This window comes from Trachypithecus francoisi, unplaced genomic scaffold, assembly GCF_009764315.1.
Source record: "Trachypithecus francoisi isolate TF-2019V2 unplaced genomic scaffold, Tfra_2.0 Lachesis_group10, whole genome shotgun sequence".
NCBI classification, from domain to species: Eukaryota; Metazoa; Chordata; class Mammalia; order Primates; family Cercopithecidae; genus Trachypithecus; species Trachypithecus francoisi.
Window position 1 is genome coordinate 94,080,319 of NW_022681455.1, and position 13,015 is coordinate 94,093,333.

At 39.5% G+C, this 13,015-nt stretch overlaps 2 protein-coding genes across 10 annotated transcripts in view; one reads left to right on the top strand and one right to left on the bottom strand.

The window, feature by feature from the left end:
• Nucleotides 1-7,397, bottom strand: part of RPGRIP1L (RPGRIP1 like) — a 104,888-nt gene extending 97,491 nt beyond the window's left edge. For 2 of the 6 annotated variants that reach the window (XM_033218418.1, XM_033218419.1), the window contains exons 1-3: nt 7,217-7,397; nt 4,039-4,130; nt 1,735-1,879 (exon numbers count right to left, since the gene is read on the bottom strand). In XM_033218418.1, the coding sequence (XP_033074309.1) occupies nt 1,735-1,879; nt 4,039-4,123 (230 nt within the window). In that variant the 5' untranslated portion in view covers nt 4,124-4,130; nt 7,217-7,397. Of the gene's footprint in view, nt 1-329; nt 1,042-1,734; nt 1,880-4,038; nt 4,131-6,969; nt 7,004-7,216 lie in introns of those variants that run through there. The other 4 variants (XM_033218417.1, XM_033218415.1, XM_033218416.1 and 1 more) reach the window with 3 other exon arrangements.
• Nucleotides 7,379-13,015, top strand: part of FTO (FTO alpha-ketoglutarate dependent dioxygenase) — a 414,073-nt gene continuing 408,436 nt past the window's right edge. For 3 of the 4 annotated variants that reach the window (XM_033218421.1, XM_033218422.1, XM_033218423.1), the window contains exon 1: nt 7,379-7,646. In XM_033218421.1, coding sequence (XP_033074312.1) covers nt 7,494-7,646 — 153 coding nt within the window. In that variant the 5' untranslated portion in view covers nt 7,379-7,493. The remainder of the gene's footprint in view (nt 7,647-13,015) is intronic. The other variant, XM_033218424.1, reaches the window with a different exon arrangement.

A 13,015-nucleotide genomic window follows, 5' to 3' on the forward strand; every position in this document is an offset into this window, starting at 1 on the left:
AGACTTCCTTTCAAAAAAAAAAAAAATAGAAAAAAAAATAAAAAAATAAAAAAATAAGAAGGTAGTTTATAAAATCTACATTTATAGAAAATAATAATATTTACTTTTTTTTTTTTGAGACACAGTTTCGCTCTTATTGCCCAAGCTAGAGTCCAATGGCGCGATCTTGGCTCTCTGCAACCTCCGCCTCCCGGGTTCAAGGGATTCTCCTGCCTCAGCCTCTGAGTAGCTAGGATTACAGGCTTGCGCCACCACGCCCAGCTAATTTTTTGTATTTTTAGTAGAAATGGGGTTTCACCATGTTAGCCAGGCTGGTCTCGAACTCCTGATCTCAAGTGATCCATCCATCTCAGCCTCCCAAAGTGCTGGGATTACAGGCGTGAGCTACTGCGCCCGGCCTATTTACTTCTTAAGGATAAATTTAAAGACAGTTCTACCCATGTATCTAGGTCACAGTCAGTGGTGTGAGATTGAGAGGAATTTAGAGCTTTTGGGTCTTATTGTTCATTGGATCATTACTCTCATAGCTAAGTAAAATAAAATTCCAGGAGGTTAAATGGCTTGAACATACCATAGGCTAGTGGCAGAGAGATAACAGAATGTATACATACAACTTGATTCCTAGCTCAGTCTTTTTCCCATTAAACTACATGGCTCATTATTAAGTTGTTTTTTATTTTCTGGCTATGACAAATTACCAATGAGGTCAAATATGTGAATTCAATTCTTTTACTGACCAATTAGGTTTCCAAAGAAAAAAATTGTTAGGTGGTCATAGCAGACTACATGCCTCATTCTGACTGGCTGATGTGTGTGGGATAATGGTCAGAAAAGGAATCAGGCAAGTGAGTCACAAATCTTGAAAACAGCCCTCATCATGACTAAAACCCAACTCAAAGTAAAAGGCTTGCACATAGCAGGTCAGCGGGTTGTTAAAGTCCACAGAGTAGAAACTGAACTGGAACCACCTCCTCAGGATGGAATCTAAGCAGAAAAACCCTATTTTCATTCTTCAGTGGCTGTCTCACCTTTTCTTTGAACCTAGAACATAAATATGAATACAGACCTGCTCATGATTATACATCTGAACACACTTTGTTTTTAATGCTGTCCCTTCAGAAGATAGGCACAGCATTTCTGAATAAAAAAGAATGAAAGAGTATCTACTCTTAAGAAATCATTTTTGCCAAGATTTTTTGCACATAAATCAAAAGTGACAATACTGTTTCTTCAGAAACAGTACTCTTTGAAATCAATATAGAATCTAGTATAACCCAAGCAAAGTTAAATATGTTCCAGAGACTGAAGTGATGTTTTCATTAGTAAACCCCAAATCTTAAGGGAATGTGCATTCTAACAAGTTAGAATAGTTAGTTACTTTTTAAAACTTTCATTTTAAAATCAAGACATTTAAAACACAGATGCTTTGGCTATTTGCTTATTAAACTATAAATATTAAACCAAAAGTTATTTGTAGATATGATATACTCCTGGCACTCTTAGCTATTAGCTTTTTTCTTTTAAACAGCAAATTCAGACATAATAAACACTCATTATCTTTTTGGTTTATTATTCTAGTTTGCAAGATTTTCCATTTTTAAAAATTGTACTTATTTACATCCTGCCTTGTTCCAAAAAAGATTCAAGGTGGGGTTTTCAATTAAGTTTATAAAATACCATACCCTTCAAATTTTACTGAGTCAAGAAAAAAAGCTAAAAGCTTTTTATCATAACCTTTTAATTTTATCCTCTTGCTTGCGGGCATGTTGTTTAAGTAAAATGTTCTCATCATGCAAACGCAAAAATCTGTCTTCCAGTTCCTCACGACTGACACGTGACACTGCCTGGCGAGACTTCATTGTCCGTGTTGTTGAAGCTTCTGCAGAAATGCCAAGATAATTAATCGTGAGGTTACTTAAAATAGTCTCTAAAAACTCTTGATATTAATATCACCTCTGATGCACTAATCTTAGATTTTTTCCTTTGGGACCTACAGTTAAGATTGCTTTAGAAAATGCTGTAGTATTGTTTACATCAATTATGTAAGGTAAGAATAAAAATCTTTGCTATTAATACTTTACATACAGTACTAGGAATTTGAACAATAATAGTATCCATTCAAAAATGTATTCAAGTAGCCATTCTTTAAGAATATAATATGGAATTCTGATTCAATAAAGACTTTCGAATTTACATGCTGAATGTTGTGACAACTAAAAGAGTATCCGAAAGTTATTTTTTTTACAAAGGCAAGAGTAAGAGTAATTTGGTAAACATAATATGACTAAGATATTTTTCTGCACTATGGGTGTTTTAGAAAACAAACTATAGGCCGGGTGCGGTGGCTCAAGCCTGTAATCCCAGCACTTTGGGAGGCGGAGACGGGCGGATCACGAGGTCAGGAGATCGAGACCATCCTGGCTAATACGGTGAAACCCCGTCTCTACTAAAAATACAAAAACTAGCCGGGCGAGGTGGCGGGCACCTGTAGTCCCAGCTACTCGGGAGGCTGAGGCAGGAGAATGGCGGAAACCCGGGAGGCGGAGCTTGCAGTGAGCTGAGATCTGGCCACTGCACTCCAGTCCGGGCGACAGAGCGAGACTCCGCCTCAAAAAAAAAAAAAAAAAAAACCAAACTATAAAAGTTGTAAGATCAAATAAAAAAACTCTAAATTTAAAAATTATTATTTGAAAGCTTCACAAATAATTTCTCTAATATACTACCTTATATAAATTTTAAGAATGTTTATACTCTTTAGCATGCATATATGATATCTTTTTACAGACGCTTAAATTTGGTATTTTCCATAACATTGTGAAGTAGGTCGATTTTCAACAATTCTCCAATAGAAACAAAGAACAAACTGATAGAGACTAAGGTCCTGTGATAGGTTACCGAGGACAAGAATTGTACTCACAGAGTATCAAAACCCAATAAAGCCCTTTGCACACTTAAAATTTATTTGTATTTTAGTACTCGATGCTCCCTGAAAGATAGCTGCAAAGCAAAGCTTACACATACTTTTTACTTTTAACAATAAAATCTGTGTAGCCAAAAATTAGCTGGGCGTGGTGGCGCACTCCTGCAAACCCAGCTACACAGCGGGCTGAGGCAGGAGGATCGCTTAAACCTGGGAGGCGGAGGTTGTAGTGAGTGGAGATCCTGCCACTGCACTCCAGCTTGGGTGACAGAGTGAGACTTCATCTCAAAAAAAAAAAAAAAAAAAAAAATACTAATTCTGTGTAGCCAGATTTTATCTTTTTCAATAAACAACAGATTGACCACTTTTCTGGTTTTCACAGTGGCCATTTACACTGTTCTGATTAAAAAGTGTATGTACATTCCTAAATGGAATGTATCTTAAATTCCTAGCCTTCTCAGGCTAGAGGGGGATTTCACATTTTCTATGAGCTGTTGATAATTGATACATGCATGACAGCATAGCTGACACAATGGACAAACAAAGATAAACAAAGCTCTCTGTTCTAAATTGTTCTTTAATGTGGTGCTTTTCTTTCTCAATTTGAAAGTGCTTTTTAGCTCTACAGCAACTACTAAGTGATAAAAGGATAAAGAAAACCTTTAATCCATATTAATTTGATAAAAAAGTCACTATCACGTGAGATACTCTACTTAAAAGGCAAAACACTTAAAATATGGCCTTTCCTCCCATATAAAATTTAAACACAAAGAAATGTTTTAATACTGAATGTAATTTAAACCAGGCAATTCGGTTTGGAGGCTTGATACTCTCTATGTAGTTTCTACTGATGTAAGGAATTTTAAAAAGATGATTTATGTTAATTTTTTATCAGAACAGAGGGGGGATTGTACATTTTCTATGAGCTGTTGATAATTGACACACGTAGTAAAATACCATATGTGTTCTAAACTCTCCATCTTTTTGTTTAGTACAATCAAGGACTATATAGTTACTTAAATGGTTTGGGTTGTATGAGTATCAGAAATACTTTAAATTAAAAGTGAAGAAGTCAGTGATCAAAGTTCATAACTGTAATAAATAACAGCTGGTCATACCTTGTAACCCTCCCATTCCAAAGAGGTTTAGACCTGTATCTTTCACAGGCAAGTCTCCTGCAGTCTCATCAGTTGGACCAGACATGGCCTAGCTGTGGAAAAAAGAAAATTCAAATAAACTCTTTCCAAGTTATTACATTAACTATGTAATGGAATGAATCAAATAAAATGAAAAAGGGACTAGAACTTTAATGGGCATCTTATTGTCCATATGTGCTGCTTAGAGAAGATGAAAGCTTCTCTTTTAAAAGTACTACTACATTCAATCATGGAGACAGTGTTCCTTTCAACAGTATATTTCCTACAGCTTGCTTAGGAAATGAGGTAAGATTATCGTTTAAGAAATACCTCCTCTCCATCCCTTTCCTCTCCCCAGCCTCCAAAAGAGAGCAGGTATCTTGGAAAACACTCAGGTCAGGAACTTGATTCAAATAGTTGCTCTATCATTAACGAATTAGTCAAGCCACCTAAACTCTCTGAGTCTCTCAGCTTTAAAAAGGAGAAAATAATACCTATCTCAGAGTTATTCTAATGGTAAATGGGATGAGTAAAGTAAAAGCACTGATCACATGTGCCTGAGATGTCAACATTACTCAAATATTAATTGTCTGCTTGATGCGCAAATGAGTGCGCAGTTCTAAGTTTTGTGAAAGAGGTTTCGTTGCATAAATTTACCAACTGGTTTACGTTTTTGTGTGTGTGTGTGTGTGTGTGTGTGTCTTGCCTTTGTTGCCATGAGGCTTAGGTCCCGCGCAGAGTTCAACTACTTCAACATATAGGCTGTCTAGCTAATTCTGGTATTTTTATAGTTTCTATTCGTTACAGAAATGCACCACAGTAGCTTTATTTTGAATGTGGATACGAGTGGTCCACACAGTATCTAGTATGCAAAAATAAAGGATTTTATATTTTCATTTCAATCTACCTAGGAAGCTAAATGCAAACTGTGAATGAAGATACTCTAAAGGGCAGAGTTCTTAAGCTCTAGAATATTGGTTCTAGAATGTAAAGACCAAGAGAGTAGCAAGCTTCATTGTCTTGTTCACCTCTGTATTCTTTCAGGCTAGCATAAAGCTTGGTGCATTCTGAGAGCAGGCATTCATTAAGTAGTTGTTGAGTGAGTGAATGGAGTCCGTGGGGTTTCAGGGTCTGTGAACCCTGAGATGGTTTACCAAATTTTGTATGTATACGTATATATGCAATATCTTTTAAGGAGGGTTCATAACTTTTATTATAACTCACAAATGGTGGAGAACCATTGCATTTTGCTGTTACAGAAACAGCTAACAGACAAATCCTTGGGAGATCATCTACTTCTTTTGGAAGTACTGCTATAGAAAAGGTCAATTTTTAGGATCCTGTTGACACACAGGCCCATGTATGAAAATGATTAGTTTTCCATGACAGAGTTAAGGTCACTTTAAAAATAATGAGAACGATGATGATGATGATGATGATGTTGATGGTGTTAACATCATTGAATGCTTATTATGTGCCAGGTACTGTTCTAAGTGCTCTGTTATAGGAATTAATGAAGTGTCTCGCCATATCCTTGTGAGGTTGTTACTCAAATGATTACCGCTTTGCAAATGAGGAAGCTGAGACACAGATTAGTTAACTCACTTAAGGTAGTAGTTGGAAGTATTAATAGTTGTATCTGGTGATATTTTTGGTTGTCACAACAAGGAAGGGGGGATGCTACTGGCATCTAGTGAGTAGAGGCCAGGGATGATGTTAAATATCTTACAGTGCTTAGGAGACATAATAATGAATTATCCAGCCCAAAATGTTAATAATAGTGTGGAAGCTGAGTAATCCTGCACAATGCTGCAATGCCTCTCCAACACCATCTCATGTTATCCTTCTTTGCTCAGTATGCTTCACCTACATTATTCTCTACTTTCCTCGAACCCCCCACACCCTCGTGTACTCAAGGCCTTTGTATTAGCTGGCTCCTCAATCTCTGGAGTTCAGCTCACTTCCTCAGACAGGCTTTCCCTGACCATCCTATGTTAGAGTAGTCTTCCTTACATTTCTTCACTGTTTATTTCTTTTCTTTTCTTCTTTTTTTTGAGACAGGGTTTTGCTCTGTTGTCCGGGCTGGCCCGGAATTCATGGGTTCAAGTGATCCTCCCACCTCACCCTCCCAAGTAGCTGGAACTACAGCATGCCACCACGCCTGGCTTGTTTCTCTTTTAGCAAGTGTCTCTATCTGAAATTATCAAATAAATTATTGTCTCCATGAAAAAAGGATAAACATCTTGAGACGGGTATTAGTCTTGTTCCAGCTGTTCAGGAACAGTGCCGGGTACAGGGTGGGAACCAACATTAATATATATTGAATGACTGGCTGGGCGTGGTGGCTCACACCTGTAATCCCAGCACTTTTCGAGGCCAAGACGGGCGGATGACTTAAGCTCAGGAGTTCGAGACCACCCTGGCCAACATGGTGAAACTCCATCTCTACTAAAAATACTAAAATTAGCTGGGTGTGGTGGCGCACCCCTGCAATCCCAGCTACTCGGGAGGCTGAGGCAGGAGAATCGCTTGAACCCGGGAGGGGGAGGTTGCAGTAAGCTGAGGTCTTACCACTCCACTCCAGCCTGGGCGACAGAGCAAGAACCTGTCTCACACACACACACACAAACACACAAAAAAGAATAAAGAAAAAATATTTATTTGAATGAATAAATGAATACCAGGCACTGAGATTAAAATGGCAAGCAAAATCCCCGCCTTTATGAAGCTAGCAAGTTATGGAGATAATCAGATGATAAACAAATAATATATAATTAAGCAAACAATAGAACAGTCAGGAGTTTTAGGGTCTACCAACCAATTTCTAATCCAGGGCAAATGAGCAAACTGTGTTAGGGACCTACAACTTGCAGGATCTGGATAGAGATGGCAATCAGCAGCATCAACTCTCACCTTCATGACTGGGATACAACATTTCAAGTTGGTCCTGGATGTGAGGATAAAGGGCGGGCTGTGATTCAGGCCTGAGGATGTGGAGGTGTCTCGGGCTCGGCTGCTTTCCGCGAGCAGAACTCCAGGGCCAACTCCAGGGCCTTCTCCAGACCGCAGAGCGAACCCTAGGACCCTGGCCCGCGCTGCAGTGGGGAGGGTCCGCAACCTCCACCCACCCCCATGCTCCCGCATCCTCCCGAGTACTCACCGCTCCACTGGCCCCGCAGCTAGCTATACCGTTGCTATAGCGCCGACAGCGTGGCGGGCGGCTGGCCGAGAGGCGCACGGGAGAAACATGGTAGGCACCCATTGCCTCCTGGGAAATGTAGTTCTCCTTGGACTCCAGCCTGTTTGCTCGCGGTGTAGCGGACTACGCTCTTCCAGCTGTCGGACCTGGGAAATTCTCCTGTTCTAAATCCCGAGGCGCTCGCAGGCGTCGCCGCGGTGCATTCTGGGAGTTGTAGTTTTTTCCACTGTGAGGGAGAATGGCTCCGGACGGGAGCAGGACGCTGAGAGAACTACATGCAGGAGGCGGGGTCCAGGGCGAGGGGATCTACGCAGCTTGCGGTGGCGAAGGCGGCTTTAGTGGCAGCATGAAGCGCACCCCGACCGCCGAGGAACGAGAGCGCGAAGCTAAGGTATGTGGGGCTCCCGGGGCTTGGGGATCTTCGTGCGCTGTGAGCTAGGATCAGGGAACCGGAAGGGCTTGGTTTGATGGCGAGCGGATGCACGGTGTTAAGCTAAGGGATGACAGGGCCTTGTCAGCAAGGGACCTGGAGACATTGGAGGGGGTGTTACAAATTCCCCTTCAGGATGCAGGCCGAGTCTTGTTGGATCGGCTCAAAAATAAGAAGCAGGATACCTATTTCCTTGTCCTTCCTCTGCACCTATTCCTTGGTTAAATTTGTAGCCAGTTCTGTGCCTCAGTTTACCGGATTCTCAGGTGACTGTGATCATACCAGCTGTGCTTTCTTATAATGGGCTCTGAGGACTGAGATCAGCTTAGCTGAAATATCTGTGCGGTCAGCTGTGTTTCTTTGGAACAATTGTCTCAGTGACCGGCTGATAACAGTTTGTGTCTTTCAGCCATGTGGATATGAATCTTTAACTACATTGCTCGTCTCTACCTGTGGTGTTCAGTTTCCGGTAGTTGCCATTCCATGGGATGACCATAATAATGGCAACAGCGATTTTAAAAAGCATTTACTGTCGGTCAGGCACTGAGTTAGGTGCATAATATTTAAATTATTTCATATCATTGTCACAGCAGATTACAAGGTAGGTATTACACAGATGGAGTATAAACAACAGCCCTGCTTCACAGATGAAGAACTGAGACTCAGAAGCATTGAGTGTTTTCCTTTCTCTCATTCTCAAAGTCAGATCCTGTTGATTTGTCTACGTGTATTGGGAATCCGTCCGCTTTTTTTTCCCACCTCCACTACCTTGGAACAAGCTACCATTATCTTTTTAATGGACTGTTGGAATAGCCTCTTGATTGGCCTATACTCACTCTACACCCTAACTTAACTCTTCTTCCACCTTCTCTCCCTTCCCCCAACTACCATTCTCTTCTGCACACCATAGAGTAAGATCTTCATGAAATGCAAATCTAATTATGTCCCTTTCCTTTCTCCTTACTCTGCCAACCACCTGTTTAAAAATATTCCATGGCTTTCTGTTGCTCTTAGGATAAAGACAAAACTTCACATTGCCTACAAGATCCTGCGTGGTGTGGACCCTACCTGCTTTCACAACCCCATTGGACATGACACTCTGCTGTCTGCCTCCCAGTCACTTTGGCCTCTTAAAATTCACTCTTTCCTGTACTTCATCTGGCTTCAGGGCCTTTGCACGCGTTATTTGCTGCCTACTATATGTTAGGCAAATATTGGCAGTGAATATCAGTGTTAAATAACATAGACACAGTTCTTGCTTTCATAGAATTTCATCCTACAAGTGAGTCTGTTTTAGAGCAATGCACCTAAGGATTTAAAATTTAAAATATGCTCTATATTGACTTGAGTTATCGCAGTATTTCATAAGGGACTGGAAGTTTTCATGCTTGCGTCTGCAAATGATGTGGACAATATGCTAAAGATAAGCACAAACAGGGTGACTCTTCTGCTTTAGTCTACACAGTGCAAAGAAACAAATGTCGCCTCATGGTGTTGTGCACGATGTCTTTCTCATCTTTCAGGTTTATTTTTAAAGTAATTCATTTATTCTGTGAAGATTTATTGAGCACCTATTATTTGCCATACATTGGGATTATAATTTTGGTTAAAATAGAATCCCTGCACGAAAGGAGCTCTTACTCTATTGAAACCATAACTATTGCCTGTGAGGTAGTTATTAGTGTCATCTATATTTTAGAGATGTAGAAATTGAGACTTGCAGGTAAATCGTGACTTGCTCAAGGCCACTTGGTTGCTAAGTGGAACTAGCACTCTAAGCCAGGTCTTCTGACTCCAAATTCAAGGCTTTTTCCATTTTCTGCTTGTGAAACATGTTGAATTAGTAGAGCAAGTTGTCTTCCTTTTTTCTTTAACAAATTTGCTCTTCATTTAAAATTTGTTTGCTTAATATTATTGGTTAGAACAAAGTATAAGTAGTTGTTTTAAATCTGAAATGTAAAATGTCCAATGGCTCATGGAATTATTTTCTCTTTTTCTAATCAATTTTATTGAGGTATAATTTACATACAGTCATTTGCAACCATTTTTTGTGTACAATTTGATGCCTTTTGACAAATGTATATACCTGCAAAACCACCACAATGGGAATAGCAAACATTTCTCTCCTTCTCAGTTCCCTCTCGTTAATTTGTGGTCTCTCCCTCCACCTCGGCCCCCAGGCAACCACTGATATGTTTTTTGTTTCTGTAGATGCATCTGTATTTTCTAGATTTCATATAAATGGAAGCATACAGTGTATACTTTTGGGTCTTTTTTTTCATTCAGCATAATTATTATTATTTTTTTAAATAGAGATAGTGTCTTGCTATGTTGCCCAAGCTGGTCTGGAACTGCTGGGCTGAAGCCATCCTCCTGCCTCTGCTACCCAAAGTGTTGGGATTATAGGCGTGAGCCACTGGGCCTGGTCAGCATAATGATTCTGAGATTAATCCATGGTGTTGTATGTATCAATAGTTTGTTCCTTTTTATTGCAGATTAGTGGCCCACTGTATGGAGATACCACATGTTGTTTATTCATTCACTTGTTGCTGGACCTTAGGATTGTTTCTGGTTTTGGACCCTTATGAAAAAAGCTGCTTTGACCATTCATGTATGAGTCTTTCCATTTTCATTTCTGTCAAAGCTGCTATGACCATTCATGTAAGAGTCTTTCCATTTTCATTTCTGTCGGGTAATGCCCAGGAGTAGAATTGCTTAGTTATAGGGGAGTTCTTTGTTTAACCTTATGAAGAAATTGCCAGTTTTCCAAAGTGATTTGGCCATTTGTTTTAGTTTCCTATGGCTGCTGCAACAAGTTACCACAAACTTGGAGGCTTAAAACAACAGAAATTTATTATCTTTCAGTCCTGGAGATGAGGCATTGAAATCAAGGTGTCAACAGGGCTATACTCCCTTTGAAGGACTCTAGGGGAAACTCCTTCCTTGCCTCTTCCAGCTTCTAGTGGTCCCTGTTGTTCCTTGGCTTGTGGTAGCATCACTTCATAACTTCTCTGCTTCCATCTTCACATGGCCTTCTTCTCTCTGTTTCTGTGTCTCAAATCTCTCTCTCTTTTCTCTTAAAAGGATGCCCGTTATTGGTTAGGACCCATCCTAAATCCAAGATGATCTTGAGGTCCTTAAGAGCCTCAACTTAATTACATTTGCAAGGACACTTTTTCCAAATAACGTTACATTCACACGTGCTGGGTTTCTGGATTTGGACATACCTTTTTGGGGGACAATATTCAAATGCACTGCACCCTTTTACATTCCTACCAACTGTTGGTGGGAACGTAAAATGAGAGTTCTACTTGTTTCATATCCTTGCAATGCTTGTCAGTCTTTTACATTTTAACCATTCTAGTAGGTGTGCAGTGATATTTGTGATTTTAATTTGCATTTCAGTGATGTCTAATGATATTGCATATCTCTCTTTTTATAAATCTTTATTGAGGTATAATTTATATACTGTAAAATTCACCTGTTTTCAGTGTAGGACTCAATGGTTGGTAGCATATTTGCAGAGTTGTGTAACTATCACCACAGTCTTATTTTAGAACAGTTCCCTTCCAGAAGAAACTATTCATTTGCAGTTATTTCCCAATTCTACTTCATCCCTAGGGAACCACGAATCTACTCTGTTCTTTAGATTTGCCTTTTCTGGACATTTTTGTATAGATGGACTCATACAATATGTGGTCTTTTATATTCGGCTTCTTTCACCCAGGATGTTTTTGAGGTTCATCCATGTTACAGCATGTATTGGTACTTTGTTCCTTTTTATTACACAGTAGATAGAATTCCAGTGTCGGGCCGAGCGCAATGGCCCATGCCTGTAATCCCAGCACTTTGGGAGGCCAAGGCAGGTGGATCACCTGAGGTCAGGATAACTTAGATCAAGACCAGCTTGGCCAACATGGTGAAACCCTGTCTCTACTAAAAATACAAAAATTAGCCAGGAGTGGTGGCACATGCTTGTAATTCTAGCTACTCAGGAGGCCGAGGCATGAGAGTCACCTAACCTGGCAGACAGAGGTTGCAGAGAGCCCAGATTGTGCCACTGCCTTCCAGCCTGGGTGACAGAGTGAGACTCTGTCTCAAAAAAAAAAAAAAAAAAGAATTCCAGTGTCAGGATATACCATGTTTTGTTTATCTCTTCACCAGTTGATGGACATTTGATTTGTTTCTACATTTTGACTATTATGAAAAATGCTACTGTGAACATTTGCACCCTAGTTTTTGTGTGGATGTGTTTTCATTCCTCCTGGGTAGATACCTAGGAGTGGAATTACTGGTCATATGGTAAATCTATGTTTAAAATTTTAAGAAACTGACAAACTGTTTACTTGTGTGGTTACACCATTTTATATTCCCCACTAGCCATTTTGAGGGTTACAATTTTGTCACATCCTTGTTAACACTTGTTATTGTCTGTCTTTTCTATTGGATCTATCATAGTGGGTGAGAAGTGGTATCTCATTGTGGTTTGATTTGCATTTCTCTGATGGATAATAATGTTATGCATCTTCGCATGTGCTTATTGGACATGTATATATCTTCTTTTATGAAGTATCTGTTCAAAATCTTTGCCCATTTTTTTGTTGGATTGTGTTCCTATTATTAAGTTTTATGAGTTCTTTATATTTTCTAGATACAAATCCTTTGTTTACTATGTGTGTTGCAAATGTTATCTTCCATTCATCTAGGTTACTTAATAGTTTTTAAGAAAGGTCCAATTTATCAATGTTTATTTTTATGATTCGTGCTTTTTGTGTCATATCTATGCAGTCTTTATCCCAAAGTCACAAAGATTTCTTGTTTGCTTTTCAAATTAAACTTTGTCATCTCCATAATGGGTACTTAGTTTTTATTTTTCTTTTCTCTTTGAAGTAACTTAGATCGTAGTTTCTTCCTTGTGATTGCTTATGCTATAGACTTTTATGCTGTTTCCAAGTCTGGAGGGTGAATAAGAAGGTTGGACCAAATAGCTTCCTATGATTAACATTTATCTAACTTGTGTTGAGCATATGAGAGTACTATATGGTATTCATGCATTTTTAAAATGAACTTTTCTTATAAGGCATATAGTAGAATAGTCCAGATTAGTATTTGATGGTTTGAGATAGAACCATGGCATCTACTATTTCCTTACTATTGGGATAGAGGATTCATACCCTGTGCCTCAGTTTCTCCAGTCATACATGAGGTTAAGAATAGCTGCTTCTGTGGGTTGGTGTGAGGACCCAGTGTGATTAGGTCTAGCTGCTATCCCAGGAATAGAGTAGCATGCCCTTGATTGAGTTTGGTGGCTTCAGGGTTCCTCTGCTGGG